The following is an 18,236-nucleotide window of genomic DNA, read 5'->3' as shown; positions in this document are numbered from 1 at the left end:
TATGAGTGATCACATGGATTTAGACCTATATTGTATTTATATAAAGTGTTCAGGGGCAAATTTGCTTGATGTATTTCCCCGGCGTCATATAAATGTGCGGAAACACGATTCCTGCTGCATGTCGATATCCACGATCACTGGATCTTTAGTAAGTTGTAAGGAACACTATATAATCGAGTCCAAGCTTTAGTTTAAACTGATAATCGTTCGTTTTACTGGCGTTTTCGCAGTTTCCCTGTTAACTCCAGTCACTCAGTTCCGGTTTACTTCAATGGGGAAATCCTGAAATCTCAGAAACTGCTCGCCACACTCACATTTAAATAATATATTCAACCCAGAAATAAATCTGTCACATAAAACAGCTGCAGTGCCGTAATGATTTTACCAATCGGTGATTGGCTCTTTTATTATCTACATTCCCCCATTTTGCATTAGTGCCCGCCCACCTTTTCAGCGGCGTTGGTTTCCGGAAAGATTTTTTTCCATTCATTTCTCCCATAAAAATTCCAAAAAAATCCATAAACCAATCCAACCAGCTACAAGGAGAATCATAAACTACAAACTTTGGAGGCAAAAAAATTTTGAAAAAAATTGTATTTAAAAATTGGACAAAAATATAAAGGTCAGCTATCATTAAAAATCTATTTCCAAAACAGTTCTAAATAGTGTTAAATACATAGTAATAATACTTTTAGCAAGCTGTCGGAAAGACCCAACTCTTATGAAAACCCCAAATTCAAAATTAGAATATTGTGAAAAGGTTTTCATAAGCTGTAAGACATAATCATCAAAATTATAACAAATAAAGGCTTGAAATATCTCACTTTGTATGTAATGAGTCTATATAATATATTAGTTTCACTTTTTAAGTTGAATTACTGAAATAAATGAACTTTTGCACGATATTCAAATTTTTCGAGTTTCACCTGTATTATTGTTGCAGAATTGTTATTTTCTCGTTCATTTTCTATTCTTCTGCCACTCGGTCCGTCAATGCTCTCCCTCTGATGACAGGAGGGAATGCACATGATGTCTGACGGCGTGTGTGTGTGGTCATTGGCTCAGTGTGTGTGTGTGTGTGTTACCTGCGGGGTTGGTGAAGTCGAGTGCGCTGGCGGGCTGGAGCAGGTCCGGGCTGCTGGACGAGAGGCTGCCTGGGATCGGCATGATGGCCACGCTGTGCCGGCACTGCTTCGTGCCCACCATACTGTCATCCTGAGACTGGGACAAGCCACCGTCACTGCACACACAGAGCAAGAGGGATTACAGCCGGCTCCACACACACACACACACACACAGATGGAAGACGTGGACATTTAGGCCGTTTTCACACTTGATTTGACTGAACTGGAAGGAGACAAACCGAATGTGATTTTGCTAAAAGAATACCGCATTGTCCGCACTATAAGGCGCACCGGATTATAAGGCGCACCTTCAATGAATGATCTATTTTAGAACATTTTTCATATATAGGGCGCACCGGATTATAAGGCGCATAAGATACTGCAGTCAAACGTTTGACTGGGTTTGCGTTATGCATCCACTAGATGTGCTAAAGGGAATGTAGCGAGTGCGCGGCGCCGGAGGCGAGGCGTTTATTAGCAAGCGTGAGCGCGCTGGGGCGGGCACGTAACTTACATTCGCAGCCTGACTCATGAGTATTCATGTGCGGCGGCTCGCTGACAGCAACAGCTGGATGTTTTGAATGAGACGACCCGGTTACTGTGAACGGCGAGCGCTTTATGAGCATTCTGTGTCGCGCGAGCAGCGCCGGGGACAGTGTGTCTGTTCGTAATGGTGTGTTCACACCGAACGCGAATAGAGCGTCAAATACGCGTCTAGTTAGACGCTTGAACATTCGCTCGAGTTCAAATTTTTCAACTTGCGCGGAAGACGTTCGCGGCAAACGCGTCGCCCAATTCGCGTCATTCGCAACGCCCGGCGTGAATGATGTGTCTATTCGCGTCTTTGCATTGACTTTGTATGTAATCTACTCGCGCAAATAATTAAATTCGCGTTCGGAGTGAACACACCATTACACACATAACCTTATACGAGGTTGAACTGGCCGTGTGGCATAAGATGGACACGAGCGCGAGTTCGCGGGCGAATTTAATAAACCAATTGATGCATATATAAGGCGCTCCGGATTAAAAGGCGCACTCGTTTTTTGAGAAAATGAAAGGCTTTTAAGTGCGCCTTATAGTGTGGAAAATACGGTAACTATTAATAATTAATGATTCCGACACTTTGACCTGATCATGTTTTGCTGGGTTAGGGTTTCGCCATGGTTTAGATCTTATTCGTCTGAAAGAACTTTCTCAGTTTGTTTTGGAGACTTTGTCTCCTCGACGGCTTCTTTCACGCGTGGGGTCCCCCAGGGCTCTATTGTGGGGCCTATTTTGTTCTCCCTATATATGCTCCCTTTAGGACATATATTTTTAGGAAATTTGGTATTTCTTTTGATTGTTATGCAGACGATACGCAAATTGATCTGCCTTTGAAACGAAAAGATACTCTATTGCACTGTCTTGAGGATATTAAGGCCTGGATAGCACTAAATTTCCTTAGTTTTAATGAAAATAAAACACAAGTTATGCTGTTTACGCCGGGAGACACTTATGAGTCAGCAGATTTGGACCTTGGTGAATTGAATCCACTTGTGAAGCCCTATGTCAACAATGTAGATGTTTTTATAGAGTGTGATTTTAAACTGATTAACTCGGTAGTTAAATCTAGTTTTTTTCCAATTGAGACAACTCACCAAGGTGAAATCTTTCCTGTCCTTTAAAGACTTTCAAAGACTTGAAATATTTTTATATCAACTCGTCTGGATTATTGTAAAGGCCTCTATATAGGCATCAGTCAGGCCTCTCTGATGGTCCAGAACGCAGCAGCTCGCCTGTTGACATTACCCCTGTTCTCGCCGCTCTTCACCGGTTACCTGTCCATTTCAGGATTCATTTTAAGATTTTGGTGTTTGTTTTTAAATCTCTTGATGGTTTGGCACCTAAATATCTTTCTGACCTGATCAAGCTGTATGCTCCGCTAAGAGCACTTATTGCTTTTAGCTGTCCCACGGGTAAAGCTGAAGAGCATTTGCAGTGGCGGCACCGAAGCCTCTCTCTACATTACACAGGCTCAAACACTTGCTGTTTTTAAATCTAGCCTAAAAACATATTTTTATAGTCTGGCATTTGACGCTATGTGAGAGTTGCTTTTTTTTTTGTATTGTGTCTTGTTGTTTTCTTCTGTTGTGTTGACTGTTTGCATCAGTGATATGTGATATGTGTGTACAGCACTTTGATAAACACTTGCTGTTTTTAACAAGTGCTTTATAAATAAACTTTGACTTTGCTGTCGAGCTGTAGACGCATTGCAATGGATGCGAGCGGCGATGAGTCTAAAGCGACCGAACTGCAGTGTGAAAGCGCTCTAAACAGACACGAGCACAAATACAGAGTGAACACACACACACACACACACACACAATCCATGAATGAGACTCAAGCCTGAGATGAGCAAACACAGCAGAAGGACACGTGACGTCTCAGCGCTGGCTCATGGGTAAACTCATGCCGATCAGATGCTGAGCTTGAGATCTTGACTCGAGAACACATCCCCAACAGTCACTGGAGTAAAGCACGTCACGATAGATATACACAGGTATGGAAGCCCATTTACGCCACATTGGAGAAAAAAAAAATCATGCTTTGGTAAATCATAATTATGAGATAAAAGTACAAAGTTCGACATTCTACATCATACAGTGGGCTCAGAAAATATCGGCATTCTTGGTAAATAATTTCAGAAGTAATTAAATAAAAGAAATAATTTACATTTCAGAAGAAAATGTTTTTTTTTTTATTAATAAAAAAAACAATTGTTCTTTGATAAGAATAACTATTTGATTTTAATGAAAGGTTCGATTTTTGGGAATATTTTGAATGAAAGACTAAGAGGAATATTTGTGGAGCAAACTGTAATTATGACATACCAAGTCAGAATTATGAGATAGTCGAAATTTGCAAAAGCTGAAATTATGAGATAAAAAGCAATGAGATAAGTCAAAATTATGACATACTACGTCATAATCATTAAATTAAAACAATCATGAGATAAGAGTCGAAATTATTAAATACTGCCATTATTACGATAGTCCAAATTATTAGATAAAAAGTCATGAGATACAATTGACGTTCCAAATCATATTTATGGCATACTAAGTCAAAGTTATGAGATAAAGTCAAAATTATGAGATAAAAAGTCATATTGAGATAAAATGATGACATACCAAATCATAATTATGCGATACTATATCTAAGTAAAAATTATGTCGAAATTTAACGTTCATAAAAAGTCAAAATTATGCCAAGTTGATTACATTTTTCATGTCATAATGACTTCATTCGTGTCATAAATTTGACTTTTTTCATAATTATGATTTACCAAAGCAGGGTTTTTTTTATTTATCCACATACATACAAAAATAAGAAATGTCTTTTTCTCATGTTTTGCATGTATGTGAGACACAGCTAGTGTTTGTCCAGGTCCAGGTCACGTGACAAACAGCGCTTGTGATTTCACAGAAACAGGAATTGAGAAGAACGACTTCCACACACACACAGCACTGTTTGACACGGCACGGTTCATTTACACAAGAGGAAGATCTTGACCGATGACAGAAAACACCTAACAAGGCACGACATGATACAAGCGATCTGCTTTCCTGGCCAATCACAGCCGTAGTCCACAGGACAGTGTTGTCAGCTGCTCTGATTGGCTGTTGGAAAGGTCGTGCCTGGTTAGGATGTGATGCAACTCTTCATGAACACGCAGGAAAGAGAAGAAGTGCCAGTGAAATGTGTTGTTAGATAGTTTGGACTGTGAGCACAATCGCATGGTTTATGTGAAGATGAAACAACATGAATGTTCACGCAAACGATTTTATGACATTATGACATATTTCATGAGAGAGAGAGAGAGAGTGTTGAGCTGGTGTCTCTTACCCAAACAGTCCCCTGTGCAAGTGATCAGCCATAAAAACAGAAGACACGTGATGTCAAGCAGAACAAGCATCAAGCACAGAGATGACCCTCACACACACTCGCACTCACACACACACTTCCTGCGCTGACATTCACCCCAACTTCATAAGATAAAACACACACTGTGCATGAACAACATAACGCCTGTATTGTTTGCACTGTGACAGCATATAAACAGTGATGGTCTCGGATAGTGATCATGGGCTTTGTGATAATTTACCTCGGATCTTGGAAATAATTTACAGTAAAAGAAATTGTCAAACTGAAGTGTATTCATGACAAAGACTGTTTCAGTCACTCAGTATGTTTTTTAATAATGTTAAAATTAGCGCTGTCAAGCGATTAAAATGTTTAATCTAATTAATTATATGATCAGCCGATTAATTAACAGACATACAGTTTGGCTGAGAAATTACCCCCCAAAAGATCATTTAAAGTCATTATTGTGTTAGATGAGAAAAGCATTACAAAAAGTAGCTTTAGAAGGAAATATTTTGATTCAACATAGAATTTATTACACAAAATGTTAAAGTCCCCCTGTAGTCAATAATTGTATTACATAATACCAAAATTTCCTTGAAAAAAAATGTCTTCATGTCTTAAAATATCTTGAATGTAACTCGACACCCTCGCCTCATTTAGTATGCGTGGTTCTATGAATATGCAAATGAGCCCCGCCTCCACTCACTCGCTCAGCTCAGAGATCCACTGGTTGACGATCACACGTTGATCTGATTGGTTACAAGGTCGTTTGTGACGTCAGAAACACCAGCGATTTCAAACCGTGTTTTTGAGACTGTCTTTGGTTCACTGCAGTTTTAAGCAGAAAATACTCAGCAATGCTGTCGACTTATGAACTTACACATGGATTGTCTTAAAGCGTATTAAAAACACCAAAAACAGCTGGATTTTAACCACAGGAGGGCTACAATCTGGCCATAACATCTTTTTTAGAAGCTGCATCTGAAGTGGCGTTTAAGTCTATTAACAGAGACTGTTTAATGCAGCTTAGAGGTGGCATGAATATGAATGAAGAATGAAATAACACACTAAATATGAAACTAAAACCGCTGGTAGGTCAATGATTGAATCATTCATCCAACAGATTCATTCAAACGGCAGATTCACTCAGGAATGAAACATTTGCAACTACTTTGATTGGCGAAACTGAGCAAAAACAAGCAGTATTTACAATATTGCATCTAAAATGTAACTTTATTGAACTGATGTATAAAATCAATATAAGATTTGTAATCGTGCAGATATTCGGGGAAAAAACAACACTCTTGCTCGTGTGATTTTGCTAAACTATATCATTTGATATAAATATAAGACAAAATGCCCTCATATCTTGAGTTTTAGCAGCATTTTAAATGCATTCGAATAGGCTTCCTATCGCAATCAGTCGTTCCATGCATGTGCGTGTGAGTAAACTGCATGCGATGTGAGATGACATACAGGTGTGGGCCGATCCGATCTTATACGTTTTGCTGTAAGTGCTAGACAATAGTGCACTCGCAGAATGGGCCGATATCTGTGATTGATTTTGTGGACAGACAAAGTGCTTGTGGATGTAATCTTATCGCGTCTGGTTTGGACATGGTGTAATTTTCATGACACTTGAGCACATTTTCTGTCACCACAGTGAGAAAACAACAGTATATTACAGGGGTGTCTTGTCCCGCCTCGGGTCCTGACAGCAGTGATGACCACCTTCAGTTCACTGAAGAGGACAACACGCTAATGGATGGATGGACGTGTGTTTAAACCAAGCGGCGACTTCCGTCTCTCTTGAATCAACACTGAAGTGAGTTAAACTGCAGTTCCTCCACTGGCCACTAGAGGCCGGCTCCAAAAGAGACTCAATCCCATAAACCCGCATGTTAAAATGCCCAACTTTACAGCAGAAAAACACATGTTTACAGTCTGGTGCAAAAAGTGGTTTTGGTCTATATAGCTAATGTTGCCCTTCATGACGACTGTGAGGGGGGTGAATATTTTTATAACTCATCCGTTTACATGATATTAAGCCTTAAAGTTCTGCATAATTAGGGGCGTGGCCACTTGAGTGACAGGTGGATTGGCGCTGATGTCACTAATAGCCGTTTGTCTGCTAGCCGTTTGTCTGCTAGCGTTAGCATCATGTCACCTCAGCTAATCCGCCTCGCTGCACATTTTCGTTTATCGACGCTAAGATGGCGACGGCCGGCTCCGCCCACTTTAATGGTCTATTTTGTTCCATTAAATATTTAAGATATTAAATTTCGGTCAGTTTTGTTCCATTAAATATTTAAGATATTAAATATCGGTCTGTTTTGTTCCAATAAATATTTAAGATATTAAAAATCGGTCAGTTTTGTTCCAATAAATATTTAAGATATTAAAAATCGGTCAGTTTTGTTCCAAAAAATATTTAAGATTTTAAATATCGGTCAGTTTTGTTCCATTAAGAGATTTAAAATATCGGTCGGTTTTGTTCCATTAAATATTTAAGATATTAAATATCGGTCAGTTTTGTTCGATTAAGAAATGTAAAATATCGGTCTATTTTGTTCCATTAAATGTTTAAGATATAAAATTTCGGTCAGTTTTGTTCCACTAAATATTTAAGATATTAAAAATCGGTCAGTTTTGTTCCAATAAATATTTAAGATATTAAAAATCGGTCAGTTTTGTTCCACTAAATATTTAAGATATTAAAAATCGGTCAGTTTTGTTCCAATAAATATTTAAGATATTAAATATCGGTCAGTTTTGTTCCATTAAGAGAATTAAAATATCTGTCAGTTTTGTTCCACTAAATATTTAAGATATTAAAAATCGGTCAGTTTTGTTCCAATAAATATTTAAGATATTACATTTCGGTCAGTTTTGTTCCATTAAGAGATTTAAAATATTGGTTGGTTTTGTTCCATTAAATATTTAAGATATTTGATATTAAATATCGGTCAGTTTTGTTCCATTAAATATTTAAGATATTAAATATCGGTCAGTTTTGTTTGATTAAGAAATGTAAAATATCGGTCTATTTTGTTCCATTAAATATTTAAGATATAAAATTTCGGTCAGTTTCGTTCCATTAAGAGATTTAAAATATCTGTCAGTTTTGTTCCACTGAATATTTAAGATATAAAAAATCGGTCAGTTTTGTTCCAATAAATATTTAAGATATTTAATATCGGTCAGTTTTGTTCCATTAATAGATTTAAAATATCTGTCAGTTTTGTTCCACTAAATATTTAAGATATTAAAAATCGGTCAGATTTGTTCCAATAAATGTTTAAGATATTAAATATCGGTCAGTTTTGTTCCATTAAGAGATTTAAAATATTGGTCAGTTTTCTTCAGATATTTGTCAAGATATTAAATATCGGTCAGACTGAAGAGAGGGAGTGAAGCGTGTGTTTACCTGAAGGGCTTCGGGGGGAGGATGCTGAACCGGGTCTTCTCCAGCATCTTGCGGATCTTGTTGCGTCCCCCGGACACCGTGTTGGCCTTCATCTTCTTGCGGCTCTTGCTGTCCGAGGGAAACTCCATGTCTCCGGGCAGATCCGGGATGGAGAAGCGGTTGCTCTTCCTCTCCTGAATCTTAGGGATGTGAGGACCGCCGTTTTTCTTCTCGTGCCTCACTCGATTTTGAAGCTCTTTGAAAACTGCAACGAGTCAAAATCAAGTGCATTTGTAAAGCTCTTTCCACAATACACTTCATTTCAAAGCAGCTTTACAGAAAGTCATACTGTTATGTCTATAATGCCTTGATGCTTTATTATAGAGCAAGTTTTAGTGGGCGATAAGATTTCATATAATGATGATATGAGTGATCCTGCGGATGAATTTATAGTTATATTGTATTTCTAGTGTTGTCTAGCACATATATCAATGCTGCAGTGACTGAGACACATGACTGAGCGATCAAGACAATTAACAGATTAAAAATATCTTAATATTAAATATTTAAGATATTGAATATCGGTCGGTTTTGTTCCATTAAATATTAAATATCGGTCGGTTTTGTTCCATTAAATATTTAAGATATTAAATATCAGTCAGTTTTGTTCGATTAAGAAATTTAAAATATCGGCCAATTTTGTTCCATTAAGAGATTTAAAATATCGGTCAGTTTTGTTCCACTAGATATTAAATATCGGTCGGTTTTGTTCCATTAAATATTAAATATCGGTCGGTTTTGTTCCATTAAATATTTAAGTTATTAAATATCGGTCAGTTTTGTTCGATTAAGAGATTTAAAATATCGGTCAGTTTTGTTCCACTAAATATATAAGATAGTAAATTTCGGTCAGTTTTGTTCCATTAAGAGATTTAAAATATCTGTCTATTTTGTTCCATTAAATATTTAAGATATTAAATATCGGTCTATTTTGTTCCATTAAATATTTAGGATATTAAAAATCGGTATGTTTTGTTCCAAAAAATATTTAAGATATAAAAAAATCGGTCAGTTTTGTTCCAATAAATATTTAAGATATTAAATATCGGTCAGTTTTGTTCCATTAAGAGATTTAAAATATCGGTCAGTTTTGTTCCATTAAGTATTAAAGATATTAAATATCGGTCAGTTTTGTTCGATTAAGAAATTTAAAATATCGGTCTATTTTGTTCCATTAAATATTTAAGATATAAAATTTCGGTCAGTTTTGTTCCATTAAGAGATTTAAAATATCTGTCAGTTTTGTTCAGATATTTGTCAAGATATTAAATATCGGTCAGTTTTGTTCCACTAAATATTTAAGTTATTAAATATCGGTCAGTTTTGTTCCATTAAGAGATTTAAAATATACGGATATATTTTGTTCCATTAAATATTATAGATTAAAAATCGATAGGTTTTGTTCCAATAAAAATTTAAGATATTAAATATGGGTCAGTTTTGTTCCATTAAGAGATTATATTTAAGATAATTTGATATTAAATATCGGTCGGTTTTGTTCCATTAAATATTTAAGATATTTGATATTAAATATCGGTCGGTTTTGGAGATATCGGTCATTAAGAGATTTAAATATCAGTAGTTTACACACTTAGTGTAAGCAATTCTCAAGTATTACTGAAAAAATAATGGGTTGTTGCAGGTAAAAATTCTGAACAAAACAAAACAGAGCAGACGCTACAGTCTCCGTCTGATTAAAGCGGGATTTCCATGTACAGATTTTATTAGAATTTTTAGATATATAAATTGCAGGATGCACAACAAAACAAGTCAAGTGACTGAACAACTGGCAGAGAGGACATACGTTCAAGTTCAAGGTCTTTACTGTCATATGTACTTGGTACAATGAAATTCTTATTTTGTATTGTTTTATTTTATTTTTTCAGAGCGCTTTGAAGTCAGTCATTACATTTCATTGAATTGAATGCCTTTATTGTCATTGCACTTAGCTGTACAACGATAATCTTAAGTGCAACTCCTTGTGGTATAATTAACACACAAGCACAATACAAAACACTAAGTAAAGGTAACACACAACATACAATCCCATAATCCCATGTGTATATAAACAGTCAATGTATTGCACAGTCCCATAAGCAATGTGTATTGCACAATGCACAGTCCATACTTAGTTCATTGAATATTATGAGTTTAGTACTTTTACGGCACTCACAGGGTGGCATTTGTACCGTAATACAACAGCAGCTTCAACTTTCATTGTGGCCCTGGACCACAAAACTAGTCTTATTGGTAATTTTTTTTAATTGAGATGTATATATCATCTGAAAGCTGAATAAATAAGCTTTCCATTGATGTATGGTTTGTTAGGATAGGACAATATTTGGCCGAGATACTACTATTTGAAAATCGGAGGGTGCAAAAAAAATCGAAACATTGACAAAATCTCCTTTAAAGTTTTGCATTTATGTTGGCGATTGAGCCGCATTCACTCACAAAAATAACTTTTTTATATATTTACGGTAGGAAATGCACAAAATATCTTCATGGAACATGATCTTTACTTAATATCCTAATGATTTTTTGGCATAAAAAGAAAAATCGATAATTTTGTCCCATACAATGTATTGTTGGCTATTGCCACAGACACACCCGTGCGACTCGAGACTGGGTTGGTGATCCAGGCTCACATATGTGATGAGTTTGGAATAAGTCTTTATGCAGATTATCTTCAATGTTGTGATAACTGTGTATGATACTGTACAAATACTGTGACATACCGAAGATGTTGGTCTTCACAGTAAGAGAGAGGTGTGTGTTGTTCTTGAGGATATCCATGGCTTTGGTGTACGAGATGTTCTCAAAGTTCTGTCCATTAATCTCCAGGATCTGAGGACAGACGAGCACAACGTGTTCATGCTGAAATACGAATGTGTTGTTCTGAGGAGAGCGTGTTCCTCTGACCCGTACCTGATCTCCACGCTTGAGCCCCGCTTCTGCTGCTTTACTGCCCTCGGCCACAGACTCCACGAAGATGCCGAAGCCTCGCTCGCTGCCGCCCTGAAGCGCGAAGAACAGCGGAGACTCTCGGGACGGCTTCTGGAGAGTGATCTGACGACACTTGGCCTTCGCAGCACACGCGATGTTCAGCAGACGCAGGTGACCCTTCATTTTCTGAGAGACCATTCAGGGAAACACAAACACTGACTTATTCAGATCTGGGCCGGTTTCACAAAGACAGACTTTGACTATGGCTTAGATACAGGTGAAACCCGAAACATTAGAATATGGTGCAAAAGTTCATTTATTTCAGTAATTCAACTTAAAAGGTGAAACTAATATATTATATAGACTCATTACATGCAAAGTGAGATATTTCAAGTGTTATAATTGTGATGATTATGGCGTACAGATGTGAAAACCTTTTCACAATATTCTGATTTTGAATTTGGGGTTTTCATAAGCTGTAATCCATAATCATCAAAATTATAACACTTGAAATATCTCACTTTGCATGTAATGAGTCTATATAATATATTAGTTTCACCTTTGAAGTTGAATTACTGAACTTTTGTACGATATTCTAATTTTTACGAGTTTCACCGGTAGAGTAGAGAGTCAGACTTCAGATAGACGTCTAAATCAGGCCGTTGCACAAAGCACTGAAGACTCTGACTATCTTAAGTAGGACTACACTGCAATGCATTCTGGGTAAAATAAGACACTTTTCAAAACAAAACACATGGCGGATCGAGTAAGCACATTCACCCGCTCAGTGCAGTTTACCCCAGCGGGAGATATGTGTGTGTTGGAGGAGTGTAACAGTTACAAGGACATTTTACTGGGGAAATTTAATGTTGTAACAAGAAGAAATGTTTAATTTGGACAAAGATTGCTACGACAGTTCAGCGGAGCGTTAAAGACGTACAGAAAAGATACAAAAACATGGTACAAGATGCCAAAAAAGAAATATTTAAGAGGAAATATCCAAAAACGGGAGGAGGACCCCAAGAGGAACTTAAAGACACTGAAATGGAGATGATTGATAAGGCGTCTATTTTTTTGGTCTAAATTAAGTCAGTCTTTATTTTTGTGAAACAGTCTAACTTGCATTAGACTAGTCTATGAGCACATTTTAGACTCGTCTAACACTATAGAGCGGTCTAAAATAGCTTTGTGAAACCGGCCCCAGGGGTGTGTGTCCCGTACAGCGCTGTAACTCGTGCTTTACTATCACAGTACGACATCGCTGAAGAATCCACTAGCTCGTCTCCACTGTTTCCCCAAACCATATTGTCGCAAATTGGTCGTTCATCCGCGCTGGTTAATGATGTCACGCAGGTGTTGGAGTAATAACTACTGTTAATGAATCTGTTAGAGATCGAGTTAATGCGAGATGTTTCGCTATAAATTCAAAATCTGAGGAATATCTCTCATTTTTCTCAGTTATTTTGCTTTATTTCCAGATTCAATCATAGTCTCGTTCTCACACACTAGAGCTCGTTCACAATAGTAGTTATGAAATGACATATAAATATGTACTTAAGTGGTCCAAAATAAAGCACTCTTAAATTCAGCTAACTGCATTAATTTAAATTTAAACTATAATGCATTTTCATTTGATGAAAATTAATTTCATATCATGAAATACATTTTTCAGTTCACACTTAAGTGTATTATTTCCATAAGTACTCTTTTTAAAGGGGAACTATTATGTTTTTTTATTCCACCTTTCCTTTAGTGTGTAATACAGCTGTTTGTGCAAGTAAACCTTGTGTAATGTATATACAGAATTTTTTTGTATTCTAGTAGACCTGAACAAAATTATCTGGTTTAATAACTGATTAAAAATGATTATACCTGTAAATGAGTGTAACAGGGGGTTCTTTAAAAGTGTTTCCAGATCTAAAAATCCCTATTTTAGGATTCCCTGATACTTCCATGCTATCCTGATTTAATGCACTTGTTTTGTCTGAACTGATGTCGACACTCACCGAGAAATCCAGTAACTTCTCAAAGTCCTCCAGGAACTGTGTCATCACTGGGTCGCCTTCAAAATCGTTAAAGTGATTGTTCACCCACAACAACACGATCCTCGTCACCTGCAAGATCACAGAAGATGTAAACTAGCGCTGTGCAACGATTAATCGCATCAACAAAAAATGTGTGTTTACATAATATGTGTGTATAATTATTTTGTATATATATACACACACACATGCATGTGTATATTCAAGAAAAATGTGTTCTTTATATGAAGAGGTCTTTTCCAAAACGCGATAAACGCCATTTTTAAAAAAAATGAGTTTGTCAGGTCATTTTGCTGTGCACTGAACCTATTCACTGCTCCATCAACATTTCATGCCAAATCGCTATATTTCCTTGTTTAAAATGTACTACAAGATGCAGTTTCTTTCCAAAAAGCGATAAGCGCCAAACCTATTTTTAGCCTAAACGCGATAAATCCTCTCGACTAATCAGAATTCGGTGAACGTTCTACGCAATCCAACAGGGTGGCGCTCTGAACAGAGGTTTGTTTATGTTCATTTATTCCTCAAAATGAGTGAGTTTTCTAGTCGACTAGTAGTAGTTCATTTAAGTTTAATCACATATTTATATTGATTTAATTATTTAAATATGGGAGAGAAACCATAATGAGCATTTTTTTTTATTGCCTATTCCGCATCTCACGCATAAAGCTTGCCACAAAGAACCGACAAAAGTAATGATTAGGCCTATGCATGAAACATTTGAATTGTTTATTTTTTAATTAGTGTTTTCTGTCAGATATAGCTGCAAGGATAAAGTTGACTACGCTGACTCGCCATCTTCGCAGTAGTGAACGCGTCTATAGAGAGAAATGCACACTTTGTATTAGCCTACATACGCAGAGAGTAGCCAATTTCTTTTCGTTTTTATTGTTTTGTTTAAATGTAGACATTTCAAGCTTTTTATAGATATACTTCTCAGGATTGTGAGGCAAGTATCGCTGTGTTTCGGTCAATTTATGTGATGCTCTCCAGATCACGCGCGGGCGCTTCCGTGTCCTGATTATATGTCTGCTATATTCGCTTCTTATTTATTTATTATTAATCCAGTCAATTTGTTGATGAAACATTGATTAAAATGAAGATACAATTTATACAAAACGAAATTCACTTTAAAGAAAGGCTTTCTACTAAACAAAACTTAATAAGTGGTCAAAATCATGTCTGACCCATTCCAAATGTTTTCCGATATATTGGTCATCTTATGATCCTATCATACTCATCTCATGCGGTTCCCTTTTCATATAATCAACATATATGAAAAAAACAAAAAAAACAATAGCCTATATTATTAAACATAAATATGAAACGTATGTTTAAGTTTTTTTTTTAACTTAGCCTATATGTAAGCGTCACGCCGCTCTGCTTTGTTCACATGCTGTGTAGCCTATACAAGCATGTGTGTGTGTGGTGGAGGGGTGCCCATCACTACTTTTGAATATCGTTATCATTATTAAATATTTTTAATAATTCGTTTTTTTTACGCATATGTAGTGGACAAATTGGTCCTACTTGTTACAGGTTTGACACTTTACTAAAAATTACTCTGAATGTATTACTAAATAACTTATTGAATAGCTATTGATATCATTACTATTTTCAGGTTCTGCACCAAATGACTTCTAGCCTAAATGTGTTACTAAATTTAATTTATAATAATTTATAGTATGAGCCCCTGATTATATGTTACATGCTCTCGTTTTTTTTTTTTTTAAAGACAAACCATACAGTTTTGGAAAAAAATTATGGATTTATAGCGTTTTGGGAAAAAAAAAATTTAACTTTTAATTTATCATAAACAATATTGTTGTTTGATTTAATAATCATTGTTCAACATGTTCAGACTGAGCCAATAAAACATTTTAACAGGATAAATTGAATATTCACAAAATGTGTGGGTCTAGGTAAAAAATGTAATTTTCCTGAAAACTATTGAAATGGATTTATAGCGTTTTGGAAAAGAACTCCTCATATATAAAATATGTGTATATACAAATTATGCATAAATATATATACAGTATATACATGCAAAAGTGTGTTACATGCATATGTGTGTGTATTTATATATACAAAATAATTATACACACATATATTATGTAAACACAAACATTATTTTTGATGTGATTAATCGTTGCACAGCACTAATATAAACACATGCAAACCATAATTAACTACGAAAACAACAGTGTAAGAAATAAGTGCACGATATTATCGGCACGACATCGGAATCAGCCGATAAAGGCTTCAAATGTAATAATCGGCACCAGTCTGATATGAAAAAACGATGCTGATATGCTTTAATGTGTAGCGACAAGATCATGAACTTGTGCATGTATGATGACTAGACTTACTTAAACTTGTGAATGCGAAGAAACTATCAAACCAAAAATGATTCAGACACCAGATATCATTTTTGATATTGTTTCACTAGTGTGATCAGGACACTATAGTTCATTTATGTAAGTGAGGAGAGCAAAATAAAGTAAACTGTGACATATTATACCCAAATATTCTTCATACAGAGACTACCACTAAAAAATTGGGAGCTAAAATGATTCCTCCACTTTGAGCTGATCATGTTTTGCTGAAGTGTGTTTTCTGTAACTGCTAATGCTCTTTTTACACACACACTGAACAACATGAAGCATTGCTTGCTCACTGGTTGAGCTAAACTGGTATTATCTAATTCTGTAGTTAAATTTAAAGGGATACTCCACTTTTTTTGGAAATAGGCTCATTTTACAACTCCCCCAGAGTTAAACTGTTGAGTTTTACCGTTTTTGAATCCATTCAGCCGATCTCCGGTTCTGGCGGTACCACTTTTAGCATAGCTTAGCATACATCATTGAAGTGGACAAGACCATTAGCATTTCTCAAAAAAAAATGACCAAAGAGATTCGATATTTTTCCTATTTAACTCATGGTACGGCAGTAAAGTTTCTTGATTATTACGTAGCACGATGTAACTACAGAAGAGTCAAGTTTTAAATAGGAAAAATATCGAAACTCTTTGGTAATTTTTTTTTTTAGAAATGCTAATTGTCCACTTCAATGATGTATGCTAAGCTATGCTAAAAGTGGTACCGCCAGAACCGGAGATCGGCTGAATGGATTCAAAAACGGTAAAACTCAACAGTTTAACTCTGGGGGAGTTGTAAAATAAGCCTATTTCCAAAAAAAGTGGAGTATCCCTTTAACAGCTGACAGATATTCAACATAATTCATGTGTGAGAGTCTAACAGAAGGACGGACAAAACCTGTGAAATACCCACTGAGTTCTGCTCATACTTTATTACCGTTTTCTAAACTATAGTGAATAAACGGTGATAATGTGAGAAATGTTGAAGGTGTCTGAATACATTTAGGTTTGACTGTAAACTGAGAGCTGACACACACACACACACACTGACCGTGTCTCTGAGACTGTCCACTTTGAACCACTCCAGGAGCTTCTTGCCGACGTCCATAGGGCTGTCCAGGAAGGTGCGGTGTGTGAGGAGGAAGTCCTCGATGTACGTGGGGTCGACCACTGACGGCTCCTCCACCAGGTGCAGGATCAGCCGCTCAGGGGTGCCCTGATTCACAAAACATTCTGGAGTATGAATTTTGGTAACACTTTATTTTACAGTGTCCTTGTCACATATATTACATGTACTTACCATAGTAATAACAGTAAATTATGCATAACTACATGCAACTAACCCTCAACCAAACCCTAACCCTATAGTCCATCGGTTCCCAACAGGGGGGTCGCGTCATATTTTGAAAGGTTTGAGCAATGAACATTAAATAAAAGTCCTTAACTTTTTTTCTGTTCAAAATTTACAAAATGTATATAAATGAACGAGTTCATCATGAATCCATTTTCCAATCCGTGTTTTTGTCTTATCCCGAAGCACTTTGGTACACCTATAATAAGTGTTTACATTGGGACTATTTTACACTGGTTCGGATGCGGAGTAGCCCGGTGCCTGCATGACTCGTCATAGACGTACACAGAGAGAAGTAGTTCCTGCTACAATGTTCTTCCGAAAGGCGCATTATTCTGTTAATAAGTGCAAGTTTATTATCGCTCGCTATAGCGCCAACAGCGTAAAAAATAAAGCCTCACATTGATAAAGCCTCACAAATAACATGCAAATATTGAGGCCCCAGACAGCAGTCATTTAGTAATTGCCTATATTCTTTTTTTTTTTTTTTTACCTACTCACCAGTGTGAATATTTTTGTTTTTGCATTTCAAATAGGGCCGATATATAGGCTTCTCCCAGGCTTACGTTTTTAAAATTACAAAGGGCCTACTGATGTTTTTGTTATTGTATTTTCAATATTATAGGCTATTATTTGTGCATAAACATACCGTTTGAAAAAAAAAACATATTTTGTCATCCTTGCTGCAAGCTTACAAGAGCGATAATATCATTAAATGTGAGGGGGTGTAAAATGTAAAAAGTCAGTACATGTAGTTGCTTAATATTACTCAGTGCTTAAATATATCATTACACTGTAACAATGACACCTTAAAATAAAGTGTAACCTTGATTTTTAAGGGCAATTTGTTGAGGTCAATTTGTAGAGAAAGACTACGCACATGCGCATATACATATTCAAACGCGCATATCTATAGACTAAACACGTGATACGCATGTGCACGCCGTCAGCGCTCTCACAGACGGAGATTATCACGTTTTTCAAAAGTTTTTTCATTTAAAACGGTGTCACGGAAGTGAATCAA

The 18,236-nt window shown here is 36.3% G+C and overlaps 1 protein-coding gene across 13 annotated transcripts in view; it reads right to left on the bottom strand.

Annotated features, from left to right (window-relative positions):
* The window catches only part of rapgef6 (Rap guanine nucleotide exchange factor (GEF) 6), a 177,236-nt gene that overhangs the window by 40,269 nt on the left and 118,731 nt on the right, over positions 1-18,236 (bottom strand). For all 13 annotated transcript variants that reach the window (XM_056242775.1, XM_056242780.1, XM_056242782.1 and 10 more), the window contains 6 exons: positions 16,913-17,077; positions 13,449-13,556; positions 11,425-11,628; positions 11,235-11,343; positions 8,458-8,701; positions 1,086-1,240 (listed from right to left, as the gene is read on the bottom strand). In XM_056242775.1, coding sequence (XP_056098750.1) covers positions 1,086-1,240; positions 8,458-8,701; positions 11,235-11,343; positions 11,425-11,628; positions 13,449-13,556; positions 16,913-17,077 — 985 coding nt within the window. The remainder of the gene's footprint in view (positions 1-1,085; positions 1,241-8,457; positions 8,702-11,234; positions 11,344-11,424; positions 11,629-13,448; positions 13,557-16,912; positions 17,078-18,236) is intronic.

Source organism: Rhinichthys klamathensis, unplaced genomic scaffold, assembly GCF_029890125.1.
Source record: "Rhinichthys klamathensis goyatoka isolate OS25496 unplaced genomic scaffold, OSU_Roscu_1.1 h1tg000750l_1, whole genome shotgun sequence".
Classification (NCBI taxonomy): Eukaryota; Metazoa; Chordata; class Actinopteri; order Cypriniformes; family Leuciscidae; genus Rhinichthys; species Rhinichthys klamathensis.
Note: the sequence above shows the minus strand (reverse complement) of the source record. Positions and strands in the feature narration are given on the sequence as shown.